This window comes from Coenobita brevimanus, chromosome 74, assembly GCF_032717465.1.
Source record: "Coenobita brevimanus isolate Jiangsu-jjx chromosome 74, ASM3271746v2, whole genome shotgun sequence".
In the NCBI taxonomy this organism is placed as follows: domain Eukaryota; kingdom Metazoa; phylum Arthropoda; class Malacostraca; order Decapoda; family Coenobitidae; genus Coenobita; species Coenobita brevimanus.
Genome location: NC_137027.1, coordinates 10,727,650 through 10,745,149, shown reverse-complemented (window position 1 = coordinate 10,745,149; position 17,500 = coordinate 10,727,650). Strand labels below are relative to the sequence as shown.

The window sequence follows — 17,500 nt, the reverse complement described above, 5'->3', positions numbered from 1 at the left end:
CAACTCACAGAACCTCATTCATATACCTCTTCACCGTCTCCCTGTACCTCTCACTCTATATAACATCACATACATGTAAGTAAAATAATAACCATGGCATATATATACACATTAGGTGACACCCCCCCCCCCACACACACACACACACACACACACACACACACACATATACCACATACCATACAACACAGAGCAAATACCACTTGCCACACAAATTAATACCGCTTACCATACAAGAAATACCACTTTCCATACAAGAAATACCACTTATTCAAAAATACCACTTGCCATACAAATTAATACCACTTACCATAAGAAATACCATTTACCATACCAAATAAATACCATTAGCCATACAAAAATATCACTTACCATACAGATAATACCACTTACCATACAAATCATACCACTTCCCATACAAAAATACCACTTACCATACACTGAGGTCACGAAATGTAAAGATGACATTAAGACTTCATAACCACATAAATTTAGCAACTACAGACATCACAGGGCAGTGAAATGGCGGGGGACAGTGCGACATGGAGGCGATTTGTTTGTGGCCACCCCTTATGGGATTAAGGCGTCTGGCAATAGACAGACAGATAGACACCACCGATCGTACCATATATTAAAAGAAAAATTAAATATATGAATCTAAACGCATATAAAAGAAAAAAAAAAAGAAGAGAAATATAAAACAGAAAACATTACAGAATTTGCTGACATCATACCACAAATTCTTTTGGAAAAAAATATATATACGAGTATGTCTCAAAGCATATAACCACAACCCATTATACCTTGAAAAGAGAAATGTGCAATAAAAAAATCATACCACATAGATAGACAGGTAGATAGATAGATGGAGAGATAGATATAGAGGTCAGGAAATAATCAGATATAAGAAAATACTACAGTGAAAAAAAAAACACCACAAAAACAGACAGAGTAAACACCACAGAGCCTACATCCTGGAAAAAAAGAAATAAAGAAAATATAAACAGATCTAAACAATAAAGAAAAAATACAAAGATGTACAAAAATAAGAAAAATAATATTAACAAATGAAGAAAAAAAGAGAACAATGGAAACATGTAAAAAACTGAGAAAGTAACATAAACAAGAAAAAAATTGAGATAATATAAACAGATGTAAAAAAAAATAAAGAAAATATAAACATACAAAAACAAAGAAAACAACATAGAGACAAAAATAAAGAAAATAACAGAAACAATTATAAAAATAAAGAAAAAACAAACAGCTGTAAAAAATAATATAAACAGATGTAAAAAATAAATTAAATATAAAAAGATGTAAAAAATAAAGAAACTAACAAAAACAGACCGAAATAAAACATAAACGGCATCATTAAGCTCACTTTTCTAGAGAACGAAGCCTATTAGACGTCACGGAATCTGTCTATCAATCAATCTATCTATTTATTTATCTATCTATATTTATCTGTCTATCAATCAATCTCTCTATCTATCTATCTGTGTATCTATCTATATAAACTACAAGGAATTATCGTGGCAACAGAACATGCAATATATATACTTCAAAAGAATAAATGAAAATGCAAATTAAAATCCTGTAAAACAACATATTATATACAGACATGAAAAAGTATTTAGAATATTCTCTCGGTATTTAGACAGAATATTCTCGCTTTCTCTCTCTCTCTCTCTCTCTCTCTCTCTCTAAGTAAATAAAATAAAGATAGATCGATAGATAGACAGGTAGATATAGATAAATGTATATGTCAGAATATATATCCATCATACGATATATTACCATGCAGAAGAACACGCCATATATCAACATTATAGATTACACACATACTGCACATCATACTAAAAAATATACTCAAAATATGCTCAAAATATAGACGACACAAAAAGTATAAACACCACAAAACATATAACCCTGAAAAATATACCATGGAATTAAAGTATATAATGTTCAGAAAATATAATCACACAACGTATCCTAAAACTAACATACCACATACCCATATAAAGAAAGTGGACCTAAAAATTATACCTTCCTGGATTTAAAGATATATCAGAACATACCATCCCGCAAAAAAAAAAAAATAATAATAATAATGATAAAATAAAAAAAAATACGCAAAAAAAAGAGATCATTTAATTTTCTCCTTAAATAATTATAAGATGATCCATAGCACGTCTAAATTACATACCTACCTGAGACGTAAGAATTTCTCCATTGGGGTTGAATTTTAAGAGTTCATGCGGTGCTGTGGACATCGTGAAATATATATAATTACATAACACACACACACACACACACACACACACACACACAACGTAAGCAAAACTTTCATCACACATCACCCCGGAAAAAAAAAATCACACACAAATACATATCACATCACCCAACCTTCTCCTTCCGAAATAATAATAATAATAATAATAATAATAATAATAATAATAACAATAATAATAATAATAATAATAATAATAATAATAATAATAATAACAATAATAATAATAATAATGATAATAATAATAATAATAATAATACCACTACTACTGCTACTACTACTACTAACAATCTGAACCACACCACACCCTCACCACACCCTCACCTCAGCATGTACAGAATCTCTCCATTGGGGTTGATCCTGACGAGCACATTGGGTACAGTGACGAATTGGAACTCGGCAAGCTTGGCGTTTGGGAAGTACACCTCAGGCTTCCAAATGGCCTTCACTAAGTTAGGGTCGTTCAGGTCTAAGGGCTTGGTGATGTCTGGGTGCCTTAGCCTCTCGTCCTCCCACTCCTGACGAAGGTAGAGGTCCACTTGGTAGTCCTGCAGAGAGAAATAAGGGGCTAGATAAGTGGTAATAAAGGGGTAATTATGTGGGTAAATAAGGGTAGTTAAGTGGGTAAATAGGGGCTAGTTAAGTGGGTAAATAGGGGCTAGTTAAGTGGGTAAATAGGGGCTACTTAAGTGGGTAAATAGGGGCTAGTTAGGTGGGTAAATAGGGGTAATTATGTGTGTAAATAGGGGCTAGTAAAGTGGTAAATAGGGGCTAGTAAAGTGGGTAAAGAGGGGCTAGTTAAGTGGGTAAATAGGGGCTAGTTAAATGGGTAAATAGGGGTAATTACGTGGGCAAATAGGGGCTGCTTAAGTGGGTAAATAGGGGTAACTAGGTGGGTAAATAGGGGCTACTTAAATGGGTAAATAGGGGTAATTATGTGGGCAAATAGGGGCTAGTTAAGTGGGCAAATAGGGCTAGTTAAGTGGGTAAATAGGGCTAGTTAAGTGGGTAAATAGGGCTAGTTAAGTGGGTAAATAGGGCTAGTTAAGTGGGTAAACAGGGGCTTGGTAAGTGGGTAAACAGGGGCTTGTTAAGTGGGTAAATAGGGGCTGCTTATGTGAGTAACTAAAGGCTGGTTAAATGGGTAAATAAGGGCTAGTTAAGTGGGTAAATTAGGGCTAATTCAGTGTCTTTTGGATGCATGGAGAAAGAAAATTTGTACACAGGGAAGAGGAATTACTTAAGTGAATTTGTACGATGGAAAGACAAACAGATATACAAGGCAGTCCATATATTACGCATCTCTATTTCTGTGTGTTGCGAGAACGGCCCAGTCAACGTTACCATGACTACGCTTCACCATTTTCTATTCCCCAAAGCCCTTTTTATGATTTACAGTCTCTTTTTTTGCATCCAATAAATACGTGCTTCATCAGAAATTTTTAGGAAGTAGGGAAAATGCATGCGTTCCTCACTTTAAAAAAAAATAAGGGGCGGTACCTGCAACACACAAGAGGGAAGAGAGCGATATTTTTCACGATTCTGAGGGTTTTCGTTGGTTTTGCTTGAGAGAGAGAGAGAGAGAGAGAGAGAGAGAGAGAGAGAGAGAGAGAGAGAGAGTAATGAGGTCTGATGGATGAAAGCACACACAAGCGTAAATTTAAACCGGAACATGATTATTATTATTTTTTAAGCACTGCCATCCATTAGGGCTGATTTTATGCCAGAACACACACACACACACACACACACACACACACACACACACACACACACACCACACCACGACCTCCATCAGGGTCTCATCATTAGCATTATTTTATTTTGCAGTATTTTGCTGTCATTAGCGGAGAGAGAGAGAGAGAGAGAGAGAGAGAGAGAGAGAGAGAGAGAGAGAGAGAGAGAGAGAGAGAGAGAGCAAATATATTACGTGTGTCAAAATATTATGTTTCTATGAGTTAATATTTTATCACATGACACACAGTTCTCTTTTCTATATAAAATCTAAAACTACATGTATTCTTAAGTATGCATGTATTCGCTTAGATAGACAGATAGATAGATAAAAGGTAGATAGATAGAAAGATAGGTAGGTAGGTAGATATAGAGAGAGATGGATGGACAGATTGATTGGTAGGTAGGTAGGCAGATAGATATATAAATAGATAGATAGACAAATAGATGAGGCAGGTGCACAAAGGCAGGGAAGGGCAATAGGCTTAATACAAAAATGCATAGTAACAATTTCCACCTAAAATGGAGGATAATTGTCAAAGCCAGGATGTGTGTGTGTGTGTGTGTGTGTGTGTGTGTGTGTGTATGTACCTAGACATGGGTTAATAGCCAATTTCTCTCCTGTGCATTTTTTTCTCCCCCTGTAAAAGCCCTAATGTCGTGATGTCTTGCCTGTTTTTGCCGGGAGGGGAGATGGGGGGGTAAGGCGTGGGTGAGGTGGAGGGAGTGGGTAGGGGATGGGAGGAAATAGGGGAGAAAAAGGGGGAACAGAGAGAAAAACGGAAAGGAACGAGAGGGGAAGGGAGGGGAATGAGGGAGGGGGTGGTTTGGGTGGAGAGGGGTTCGTGGTGCGGCAGGGGTACGGCTGGGGAGGGTGACAATGAAAGGAGGGAGGAAAGAGTAGATGGGAGGGAGAGGAGGGAATGAAGGAAGGAAGGGAGAGGGATAGGAGAGGGGAGAGGAGGGGGAAAAAGGGAGGGGACAGAGGAGTGGCATAGTGTTGGTGAGGAGAGGGGTTATGTTTGTGGGGTGAGGGGATCTGGGGTGGGGTAGGGGTGAGTGATAATGGATGGTGGGAGGTTAAGATGTGGAAGGATAGAGGGGAGGGGGGAGAGGAAGGGAGGGAGGAGGAAGAAAGGGGAAAGAGTGGAAGAGAAGGGAAAATAAGAGAGGAGAGGGGAAAGAGGGGGTGGTAAATGAGAGGGGGAAATAGTAGATAGTAGAGAGGAGGAAAGTAGGAGGAAGGAATAGATGGAAAAGGAGGAAAGGAGGAAGAGAGGGGAAAGCAGGAAAGGGGGGAGAGAAAAGAGAGGAAAAGTTGCAAAAGGGGATGCAATGAGAGAAAGAGAAAAAGAGGAAAGTCAGTGGGTGAAACAGGGGATGGGAGACAGGAAAAGAGAGGAGAAAAGAAGGAAGGGAGGGGGAAAGGGAAGGGAAAGGAGGGGGAAATGAGGAAGGCATGGAGGGTGAGAGAAATGAAAAAAACAGAGAATGAAGGCAAGCGAAGGAAAGGAGGAAGAAGTGGAATGAAAAGTAGAAGTGGCAAGGAAAGACGCAGGAAGGAAGAAGGGGCCAGAGATATTGGGGGAAGAGGGGTCAGGGGAAGGGAGAGGGGGAAGGGGAGTCAGGGGAGGGGAGAGGAGGAGGAAGGGAGGGGGGAGGTGAAAGGTCAAATACGGGGAGGGGGGGGGGAAGAGGGGTGACTTCTTTAGATTTAACTATCAATCTCACTTTTTAAATTGCTTTACACAGGTCACGATCTTTCCCACATTCCACAGGCTCACGATTATCCCCACTACACTACACTACACTACACTACACTACACTACACTACACTACACTACACTACACCACACTACACTACACAACACTACACTACACTACATTACACTACACTTTCCCTCACCTCTCACTCCATTAGCAGCTTATTCCATGTAGCTCAGTGGCAGAAAAAAACATTGCTACGGCTCTACAGTCTTCCCATTGCACCTCTTCGTGACTAGCACCATATTCCAGGATTAGATTCTTTTCACAACTCTTCAAGATGGACAGATGACAAATTTAGGCCAAGTAAAAGTGAAGAGAGTACAGAAAGAATCTTAATGGGATAAAAATGATTCTCGTTGACTCATTAAATTTTTCACATCCACAATTCTCTCCTTAGCTGAATAAAATCGTCTGAATATGGCAAGAAAAAAATAAGACAGGTGAGCCATCCTTGAGAAATGCATTTACTCTTTTTACTCTAACTTGGCCTAAAATTGCCATCTCTCCATCTCGAATGCTGAGTTGGTACAGCAACACTAGAAAATGATGCTGGTCACGAAGAAGTGCTACGGAAAGGATGCAAGAGGTGTGTGTGTGTGTGTGTGTGTGTGTGTGTGTGTGTGTTGATTTACCACTGAGCTACGTGAAATAAATTGCCAAAAGACGAAAATCTGGGCCAAGTTAAGGTGAAAAAGGTATGATAACTTGAAGATGATGAGGATTTTTGCCATTTTATTACTGCCACCGACTGAAAATTTTACCCCCTCCCCCCCAAAAAAAAAAAAAAAAACAGAAACGGAAATTTGTAGTGTAGGGCCATAAGGTAGAGGTAATTTGGGGGGGGGGGTCAGCCTCCAGGTGGGAAAGAATATTTGTGTGTCTGTCTGTCTGTCTGTTTATCTCTGTCTGCCCCATCTATCTATCTATTTATCTATCTATATATCTATTTATGTATCTGTCCATCTCTCTGTTATAACTGCTCTTTATCTATTTGTTGTCCTGCCTGCCCAACTAACTCACTGAATCTGTCTGTCTGTCTGCATGTTTGTCGGTCTCTATCAATCAATCTATCTATCTATCTATCTATCTATCATTCAAGGCAAGGCTAATCACTCCATATAATTAACACACAATCGCCTATAACCCTCCCCCCCAAAAAAAAAAAAAAAAAATTCTCCTGGCATTAGGTGGAGGGAGAATTTTCGAGGATAATTTGGTGGATGAAAAAGTTTGATCAAGGTCGAAAAATTATTAATGAGGAGATGATCAGGGGGTGAAAATTAAACCCGTTAATAATGTCAGAATAAAAAAAGAGAGGTTAGGAAAGGTTAGGGGTCAGGAGAGGAGAGGTTAGGATAGGTTGGAGGTCAGGAGAGGAGAGGTTAGGATAGGTTGGAGGTCAGGAGAGGAGAGGTTAGGATAGGTAGGAGATAAGAAGTTAGGATAGGTCAGGGGTCAGGAAAGGATAGGTTAGAATAGGTCAGGTCAGGAGGTGAGGTTAGGATAGATCGGCGATCAGGAGATGAGAGGTTAGGGTAGGTCAGGGGTCAGGATAGGTTAGGGGTCAGGAGAGGTAGGTCAGGGTAGGTCAGGGGTCAGGAGGAGAGATTAGAATAGGATAGGTCAGGATAGGTCGCTCAAATGCTTGGTTATACAAACGTCCATCACTTGCTTCCCTATCCCCCAAAAGGAGGATGGTGACTGCAGGATAAAATAAACTTAAGCCTGCAGTTCACCGGGTTCACGTTTCAGAAAAATGGGACTGCTGCTGCTGCTACTACTACTACTACTACTACTACTACTGCTACTACTTCTACTACTACTACTCGACGCCTCTCCCTCCCCCATCCTCCTCTTTCATCTCTTTTTCTCCCACTGCAAGCCCCTTCCTCCTCCTCCTCCTCTTCATCTCTTCTTCACTTAGTTTTTCCTCCTCCTCCTCCTCCTCTTCCATCTCCTTCATTCCTCTCCCTCTTCCTCTCTTCTTCCTCCTTCATCCCTCTCCCCCTTCCTTTCTTCCACCCTCCTGCTCCTCCTCCTCGTCCTCCTCCTCCTACTCCAACCCTCTCCCTCTTCCTCCCTTCCTCCTCCACTCGCCTGCATGTCTCCCCAGGGCCCCTCACCCTCCACAAGACTCCACTATCCGGCCATTACAAGTCCTCCTAATGGTCTCCTCTTACCCTCAGATTACCTGGCCCGTCCCTCTCCTCTCCTTAAGCTTCTCTCATTCATTAAGTCATTCGCTACAAGATGAATATTGTTCGGTGGCACTGTAGAAAGAGGGGGAGGAGGAGGAGGAGGAGGAGGAGGAGGAGGAGGAGGAGATCACTCCCCGCCCCCCTTTTCTCTCTCTCTCTCCCTCTCACAGCTCCCGGCCAATTACTTAATATTTTCAACCTTTTCCCTCCCGCCTCCAGCGCTCTACCCCGTTCAAAGCCTTTTTCCAGGTTCCAGTCTGTTTTCCCTTCCAGACCCATCTCAATTTACGGCGCCCCTTATGTTCGGGTTTTTGTTTTCCTCGTTCCAGCTTTTTCCTGATTTAACTTCTTGATTCTCGCTCCATTCCAGTCTCTTAATATTCCAGTCTCTTCCTATTCCAGTCTCTTCCTATTCTTCCTGTTCCAGTCTCATCCTATTCCAGTCTCTTTCTGTTCCAGTCTCTTTCTGTTCCAGTCAATTCCTATTGCAGCCTCTTCCTGTTCCAGTCTCTTCCTATTCCAGTCTCTTTCTGTTCCAGTCTTTTCCTCTTCCAGCTTTCTTCTTTATTTTTTTTATCTATTTATAACCAGACGCACAGATTCCATAGATGGTGGCCACAAACAAATCGCCTCCATGTCACCCTGTATTCCGTGATCAGGCTACCCTTACTCCAGCTCACACCATTCTCATTTATATACCTCTCCATGTCGTCCCTTAACCTTATCCTCGGTCTCCCCTGCCACCTCATCCTCGATCTCCCCCTCCACCTCATCCTCAGTCTTCCCCTCCCCATCTCCCACTCCACCTCATGCACTTATAATCTCCCAGTTAATCTCTCATTCTCCATTCACTCCACATTTCCAAACATTCACAGGGCACACTTAAACACATTGCAGCACATTCCATACCAATACCACAACGCTCCTTCACTTCCGCATTTCTCTGCCTGCCTCTCCACGTAACTCCACATGATCTAGCAACTCATTTCCATTCCTCATTTTTCATCCCTTTATCGGTTCCAGTCTTCTTAGTTCCAGGCTCCATAATCTTGTTCATGTACTGCCATATCCACCCTGACCAAACCTATCCAACTCTGCACCTAATTCACTTCTGTCTGTCTGTCTGTCTTTCTGTCTCCTTCCCTTCACTTATCTTGAACAGCTTTTTTCCGGTCCCCCCCCTCCCCTTCTCTCTCTCTCTCTCTCTCTCTCTCCACTCCCGGGACTACTAAGCCATCACCCAAACAGCACTAAGCCCACAGGACGACTCTAGAAAGCAAAAGATAGTCTCGTTTTCCGCTTCTCTTATCTTGAATGGCTCATTTTTTCCATTTCTCTCTCTCTCTCTCTTTCTCTCTCGTCACAAAACACTGGTATATGAAAAGGGACAGGAGCACAATGGGATATAAAGCAACGCAAATTAAATCAGGCTTCGCCCTTATGCGCTTGAGAGAGAGAGAGAGAGAGAGAGAGAGAGAGAGAGAGAGAGAGAGAGAGAGAGAGAGAGTGTGTGTGTGTGTGTGTGTGTGTGTGTGTGTGTGTGTGTGTGTGTGTACAAGATTACTCCCACATACTCTCACCTTATCTCCCCGTCTTCCCTCCCTCCTCCCTCCTTCATATCCTCCCCTCCCCTTCCTTCCCTGTTTCCACCCCTTCCCTCCCCATCAATACCCATTTCTCTTGCCTCTTTCATACCGCCATCCCATCCGCGTTTCATACCCTCCACATCCTTCACTCACATCCTTACCTCCCCTCACCATTCCCCTTCTCCCCATCCTTATTGTCATCCCTTCCCTCCCTATCCTTCCTCACCCTTTATCCTATCCTATTCCTTCATACTTACCTATTTCCCGTTCCTATCCATCTACATCCTTAACACATCCACATCGCTCACTTAACCTGTCCTTAACTTCCCTATTTTGTTCTTTTTTTTTTTCTCACGAATCCTGTTTTTCTTTTATCATCCTTTTGCCTCCCCTACTCCATACTCCTTCCCTCCCCCCCATCTCCATTTCCAGATAATCCACACCTCATTCTCTGTTCTCTCTCTCTCTCTCTCTCTCTCTCTCTCTCTCAACTCTAACTTCTCCATATCCTCCTCTCATCCCCTTCCCTTCTCCACCCTCGCCACCTCTCCCTTCACCCACGTCCTTACCTTCGAACCCAACACACACACACACACACACACACACACACACACACACACACACACACACACACACACACACACACACACAGGGATCTTATCAACATTACATAGATTCACACATTAATACACAATAAGCATGGTGTACCCTCCTCCCTCTCTCTCTCTCTCTCTCTCTCTCTCTCTCTCTCTCTCTCTCTCTCTCTCTCTCACACACACACACACACACACACACACACACACACACACACACACACACACACACAAACATACACACACACATTGATACATATTAATACATAACCATCAGGGTACCCTCTCCTTCTCACAGACACACGCACATACAAGAGATCTACAACACACGCACACACACACACACACACACACACACAGCAGGCCTGACCAAAGGACCTCGTCGTATGCTGGTGGTCACAGAAGCTGCAGTACCCCGTAATTATAACGAGAGAGAGAGAGAGAGAGAGAGAGAGAGAGAGAGAGAGAGAGAGAGAGAGAGAGAGAGAGAGAGAGAGAGAGAGAGAGAGAGAGAGAGAGAGAGAGAGAGAGAGAGAGAGAGAGAGAGAGAGAGAGAGAGAAAATGTGGAATACAAGTAGGATGGAGGTGGAAGGAGTGTGAAATGGAGGTGAAGGGAGTGTGGAGCAGATGTGGAAGAAGTATGGAATGACGTAAGAGAGGGGTGTGGAGTGGTGATGGATGGGATGTGGAATAAAGATGGATTAGTTTAAGAAGATGTGGATGGAATTTTGTGTCGAAGTGGTGCACGTGTCAGCTACCTATGAAGGAAATGTGGAGGAAGAGCGGAGCAGAGGTGGAAAGAAGGGGGAGGGAAGTGAAGAATAATGTAAGAGAGGGTGTGGATGCAACGTGGAATAATGTACGAAGGTGTGGATGTACTGTGGATCAAATATGGAGGTCAGGTGATCCACGTGGCGGCGACCTCTGGGTGTTTGCTGACCCCCCTCCCCCCCGACTACACGTGACCGCTCTACATGTATGAACAGGTGCGATACTCCGAAGGTTCAAGGGTCTGTGTATCGATGACCTGACATGACGTGACCTGATCTTAGCTCCTCTCATCTCACTTCTCCCTTCCCCTCACCTGAATTCATCTCATCTAAACTCATCTAACCTCATTTAATTAATCTTTATTCACCTCACTTCACCTCACATCATCTCACCTTTCCTAACGTGACCTGCCATAACATTACCTCACATCACCTTATTTCTCACCTTACTTCACCTTACCTAACCTCCCTTTACCTGATGACCACCATACCTTACCTCTCCTCACCTGACCTGATCTTTCACCTGACCAAATACGAAGAAAAGTAAAATGATAAGATGTATTAGATGTAAACTTAATTGGAGGAGATTTGGAGGAAGTGATATGCTCCAGGTATATGAGGGTAAACAATAACAGTAATTAGAACTCAGGTAGGTAAGCCATCAAGTAGAGGCGGTATTCTCGTGTGATTAGGAAGCTTATTAACACCTCTTCCTTACCGATTTATTTCTGATAGATTGAGATGAAGAAACGAGACAGGAAGACGTGCAGTAGACGGAGAAAAGACATACTGCAAGACACGTAGTAGACGGAAGAAGCGACGGACTGGGAGACGTGTGCAGAGGATGAAAAACGACTATTACAGGAGGTGTAAAGAGAACGACAGGTTAAGAACTGTGAATACGCAGGAAACGAAGTATTACTGAACCATCTAGCCGTGGCAAAAATAAAATAAAAAAAATGAGATAAATAGAGTAAAAAGGAAAAATCGTACTGAATGGGGTAAGGCCGTTAATGAAATTGCAATCGCACAATATTGCAGGGAAATCGTGTGGTCAAAAAATCGCGCCACTTTTAAAAATTCCTGAATGAATATATTTCGGTGGCCATTTATAGAAAACAGGAAAAAAGCAACACACACACACACACACACACACACACACACACACACACACACACACACCGCTCGCTGGTGCAGTGGTAACGTTCCCGCTTGCCAACTGGTGGACGGGAGTTCGCGCCTCGCTCAGGTTGCGAAAAGTTTCACTGACGAAGTGGGTGGTTACTGTCCCCCTTGAGCAAGGGGACGGGTGTGTGCGTGTGTGAAGGTCACAGCCTTGCCCTTAGATCGGACTATATGAGCTCTCAGCTCCCTTCCGGGAGGGTAAAAGCTGACGATCACGACCATCAAGTGATCCTGATCGACCCGGTGAATTACACACGGCGAAATATTGGGTTATTCTACTTTGTGTTCTTTGGTTTGTCTCCCGAGTCTCAAGTTTAGTGTTTCGCCTAAATTTCTTAAAACTATTTTACAGTTTAAGGACTTTGTTTATCTATTTATCTATCTATTAGAGTCTATCTACATATCTCCCTATTTGTCTATTTATCTATCTATTGGTATATCTCTACGTCTATCTATCTATCTTTCTAATGTCTTTTTTTTATATCAATGATGCAAAGTGTGTCAATATTAAAAAGGCACAAATAACTTACAAGGTGCAATATGCAAAATAAATCGCTAAAGAAGAGGTACGGTACTACGAAGCCTTCTACGTCACCTAGAATACGGCCTTCACGAAATTCAAGCAAGTGCTGATGTCTAGATTGATGCGGGAACATCGGGGCCGTTTGATGAGGCTTCTCTAAAAAATAAGGGAATGAGGCAGCTGGTTCCGTATTCTTATTGCCCTAAGAACCTCCCTAACACCTTTACTTAAGTGATTTATTTTGCTTACTACACCTTGACGTCCTCCTCTGTGCTACTTAAATAATCCTAATATCGCCAAACTCTGTATATATAACGTACAAAAGGATATTAACCAGGCATATCGAAAAATAAATCACTAACGATGAGGTGCTAGGGAGCTTCTGCCGTGACTACACTTCCTGTCTATCGGCTTCAGTAAAAAAAAATGAAAAAAAAAAAAAACTGGGGCATTTTGTATTTTTAAAGCCCGTGTTAGTTTTCCTGTGTGTTTTTTTTTTTGTTTTTTTCGTCTCTTCATTTCACTTTCTTTTATTTCCTGTGTTTTTTTTTTTTCGTCTCTTCATTTCACTTTCTTTTATTTCATTTTTTTTGTTTATTTTTTTCGTCTCTTTGTTTCACTTTCTTTTATTTCCTGTGTTTTTTTTCCCTCTTCATTTCACTTTCTCTCATCTACTTTCGTCTAACACCTTAACCTGTGCAAAATTATCTAGTAGCAGCGAATGAGACAGCCCTAGCATATATTTAATAAGGTCGGTGGGTATTGGCGTCCAAGTGGTGACATGTGAAGATAGTGTGGCTCATAGGAGGATTAGTGGGCCTCAGGGAAGGGACTAGGATGTGTATACCCAGAGTCGGATGCATAAAAATACATACATACACACATACATACATACATTCATACATGCATTCATACATGCATTCATACATACACACAATCATACTTTTATTCATACATAAATTCATACATACATACATATATACATTTACATTCATACATACATACACACCTTTTTCATAACATATGTTATGAAAAAGGTTGTAAGGAGAACAGGTGCAGGAATTAACTGGACAGAAAATAAGAAGCTGATGGCTTTGGACTATGCTGATGATATTGTACTGATTTGCGGAAGTATTTACGAGATGCAGAGGGTGCTTGATTGTCTGGTGGAGGAAGGAGAAAAAGTGGGATTGGAAATAAATTGTGGAAAGACTGAAATTATTAATATGAACGTGGAGAACCAAATCGATTGTGTAATTGGGAATAATGTGGTGAAGAATGTAGAAAACTTTAAATATCTGGGAACGATTGTATCATCTAATGGATCATTAAACAATGAAATTGAGGAGAGGATTAGACAGGCTTGGCGAGCTGTTGGAATTTTGAAATCTGTTTGGAATAATAATATGCTTTCGGTACATACTAAAGTGAAAATTTACAAGTCCATGGTTAGACCAATTTTAATTTACGGGCATGAGTCATGGTACAGTACAATTGCAACAGATCAGAAAGTATTAGGATTTGAGAATAAAATACTGAGAAGGATTCTTGGGGTAAAGTGGCAAGACAGAGTTACAAATGAAAGAGTAAGGGATATGACGAGAGTGGAACCAATTAATGAATATGTGAGACTGTCTCGCTGGAAGTGGCTGGGGCACATATACAGAAAAGAAGGCAGTTTAATACAGGATGTGCCAGAGTGGACTGCTAGAGGAAGAAGAGGTAGAGGAAGGCCGAGGGAAACCTGGTTGAGGACAATGAAAAAAGAAGCAGGAGAGGAGTGTTGGTGGGACCTGAAGGAGATGGCAAGAGACAAATATTGGTGGAGAGAGTTCATTGAGGCCCTATGCATCCCGTGGGGTGCCACAGGAAATGATTGATTGATTGATTGATTGATACATACACACATTAATACATTTATTCATACATACACACATACATACATACATAAATATATACATACACTACATACATACATACATACATTCATATATACATACACTCATACATACATACATTCATACTTACATTCATACATACAATACATACATTCATATATACATAACATTCCCCCACACCAACACATCCACTTCCAGCTTCCGTCGCACCTCATCCCTCACGACGGACACCAGCCACCAGCGGGAAGTTCACACCTGAGCGGTCACCGCCAAAAATAAAGCCGGGATTCCATGACAAACGCTGCTCTAAATCCGAGAACAAAGGCGCTGAAGGGGAGCATTTGGGGGCTCTAGACTGCACGTAATCTCCACAGACTGCACGTAAAATCCATAGACTGCACGTAGAATCCATAGACTGCACGTAAAATCTATAGACTGCACGTAAAATCCATAGACTGCACGTAAAATCCATAGACTGCACGTAAAATCCATAGACTGCACGTAAAATCCATAGACTGCACGTAAAATCCATAGACTGCACGTGAAATCCATAGACTTCACGTAAAATCCATAGACTACGCGTAAAATCCACAGGCTGCACGTAGAATCCATAGACTGCACGTATAATCCATAGACTACACGTAAAATTCATAGGAGGGTGGATTTATGAGCATCTACTTAACATCTATGACAAACTTATTCTCATTTAATTACGATCATACACTCTTTTCAGTCTAACAGATGGCCAAGTGTATTAAGATTGAAGGGTTGATCTGACTAGTAATCAAGGAGACTCATTCCTCTCTCAAAACTACGGCTCAGCGTATATCAAGCAGCCACGACTTAATATTCAAGTTTGGGGGTGGCCTAGTTCCATAAGAAAAAAAAAAATACAGAAAGGGATCCCCAGCTAACGAGACAATGAAGCCCAGAATGTCGAGGATATACCAAGGACGACACTCAAGGACGACACTCAAGGATGACACTCAAGGACGACACTCAAGGACGACACTCAAGGACGACACTCAAGGACGACACTTGGAATGACGACCTCTCCTGGGTACTGCAGCTGCCGTGGTCGTTGCTGCTACTGAGACTATCCACACTCCTTCAGCAGCCCCCGCCAGGAGATGCTACGGCTCCCGGCAAGATGATAACTACACACCAAACGTCTCGGCTGAGCTGTGTGTATGGCCCCTAACGTTAAGGCACTCGCTGTTATCGCCACATCGTAGTAAACACCACTGACGAATGAATATGGGACTCGCCGTAATGACTGTCCTTAAGTAGAAGAGTCCGGACGCCACAAGATACTCAGGGAGCCTCAGGTAAATCTCCAAAATCACCTGTAAGACTCCCACGTATTCTCTTCCTACTTCTACATTTGGTACTGTGCATCTGCTTCCGCTCTTGAAAAAACAAAACAATTCTTGCTGAATTAGTACGTCATCCTGCCAGTTTATTCGCCATCACCACCACCATCATCATCATCATCGTCGTCGTCATCGTCACCGTCATCGTCGTCATTTTTTTTCCCCGGGAGATGGCGTGAAGTACTTTTAGAACTCAGGTAACTCCTAAAAATAATGTACCCTCCAAATGTCCTTTAATCTGGTAACCATTAAATGTCCTTACGTGTTTTACCAGGTGTCCAAACAGCGTCCAAACAGCGCCTGGTGGGGTCAAAGGCCTGCCAGGTCAAGGTAGGTTACAGATGTGGCTGTGCTGAGGTCAGAGTGGCATCAGTTCTTACCCCTGATATTTGCTGACTGTCGAAAAATGCACCGCGCTATCTATACCTCAAAAAGGAAAAAAAAATGAAAAGACGAAAAAAACAAAGAGTGAAAACCCTCCATCGGCCTTGGTGTGGAGAGGGATTTTTTTTTTTTTTCTGACCTGGATTATTTTTAAATCAGGGGCGTGTTTTCAAAGTCATGGGATTTTTTTTTTTCTTTTTCTTTTGTTGTATGGTGGCTTTGGGGGGAGGATTTTTTTGCTGTTCAATTGATTTTCTTCTGTGATCTGCCTGGAAGAGAGAGAGAGAGAGAGAGAGAGAGAGAGAGAGAGAGAGATCGGGGGGGAGAGTGAGGGAGAAATGAAGAGTGTATAGGAGAGTGAAATAGGAAAAGAGGGGTGAGGCGAGGTGTTGGGGGTACGGATGAGGGAGAGGGGGGTATGAAAGACGGGATGAAGGGAAGGAGGCTGGAGGTAAAGGGGGAATTGAGAGGGAGAGGAGAGGTAATGAAACGTGAAGATGAGAAGAGAGACGTGGGGGGCGGGGTGGAGGGAAAAGGATGGGGAATCTGGGCGAGGGGAAATGTTGGAATGAGAGAAGGGGGACAAGACCATAAGAAAAAGGAGAAGGGGGGAAAAGAGGGAAAGGAGGAAGGGGGAAAAGAGGGGAGGGGGAAGGAGGAGAGGGAAATGAACAGACGGGTGAACACAAACAGAGAAGTGGGTAGGTACATTTATCTGGTTCGTGTCAGATTCATGGGGTGTTCTGCAATAGAGATAGGCTTTATAAATTCTGTTATCGAGCATTTTCACTTTCTCTCAAGCCCCCCGCACGCACGCAAGCACTCACACACACACACACACACACACACACACACACACACACACACACACACACACACACACACACACACACACACACACACACACACACACACACACACACACACACACACACACACACACACACACACACACACACACACACACTCCTTCCTTCAAAACAACCACAAAGACATCACACACCTAAACAACAAATCATCATCATCATCATCGTCACGAACTCTTCCCCCACTGCAGGGCCTCTCTTAAAAACATCATAAAGAATTTTCAGTAAATGATTTTCAGAGGCGCCGTAGCAAACACACTGAGTCCGAAATTCATGTGGTTTGAGACGAGATCATTGTCCTCCCACGAAAAGCCTCGACAGAAGGAGCTACC

The 17,500-nt window shown here is 42.3% G+C and overlaps 1 protein-coding gene across 1 annotated transcript in view; it reads right to left on the bottom strand.

Annotated features, from left to right (window-relative positions):
- LOC145407764 (glycine receptor subunit alpha-2-like) overlaps nt 1-17,500 on the bottom strand; it is a 291,099-nt gene that overhangs the window by 35,822 nt on the left and 237,777 nt on the right. Inside the window, exon 4 of the mRNA XM_080278635.1 lies at nt 2,615-2,838. Within this exon, the coding sequence (XP_080134761.1) occupies nt 2,615-2,838 (224 nt within the window). The remainder of the gene's footprint in view (nt 1-2,614; nt 2,839-17,500) is intronic.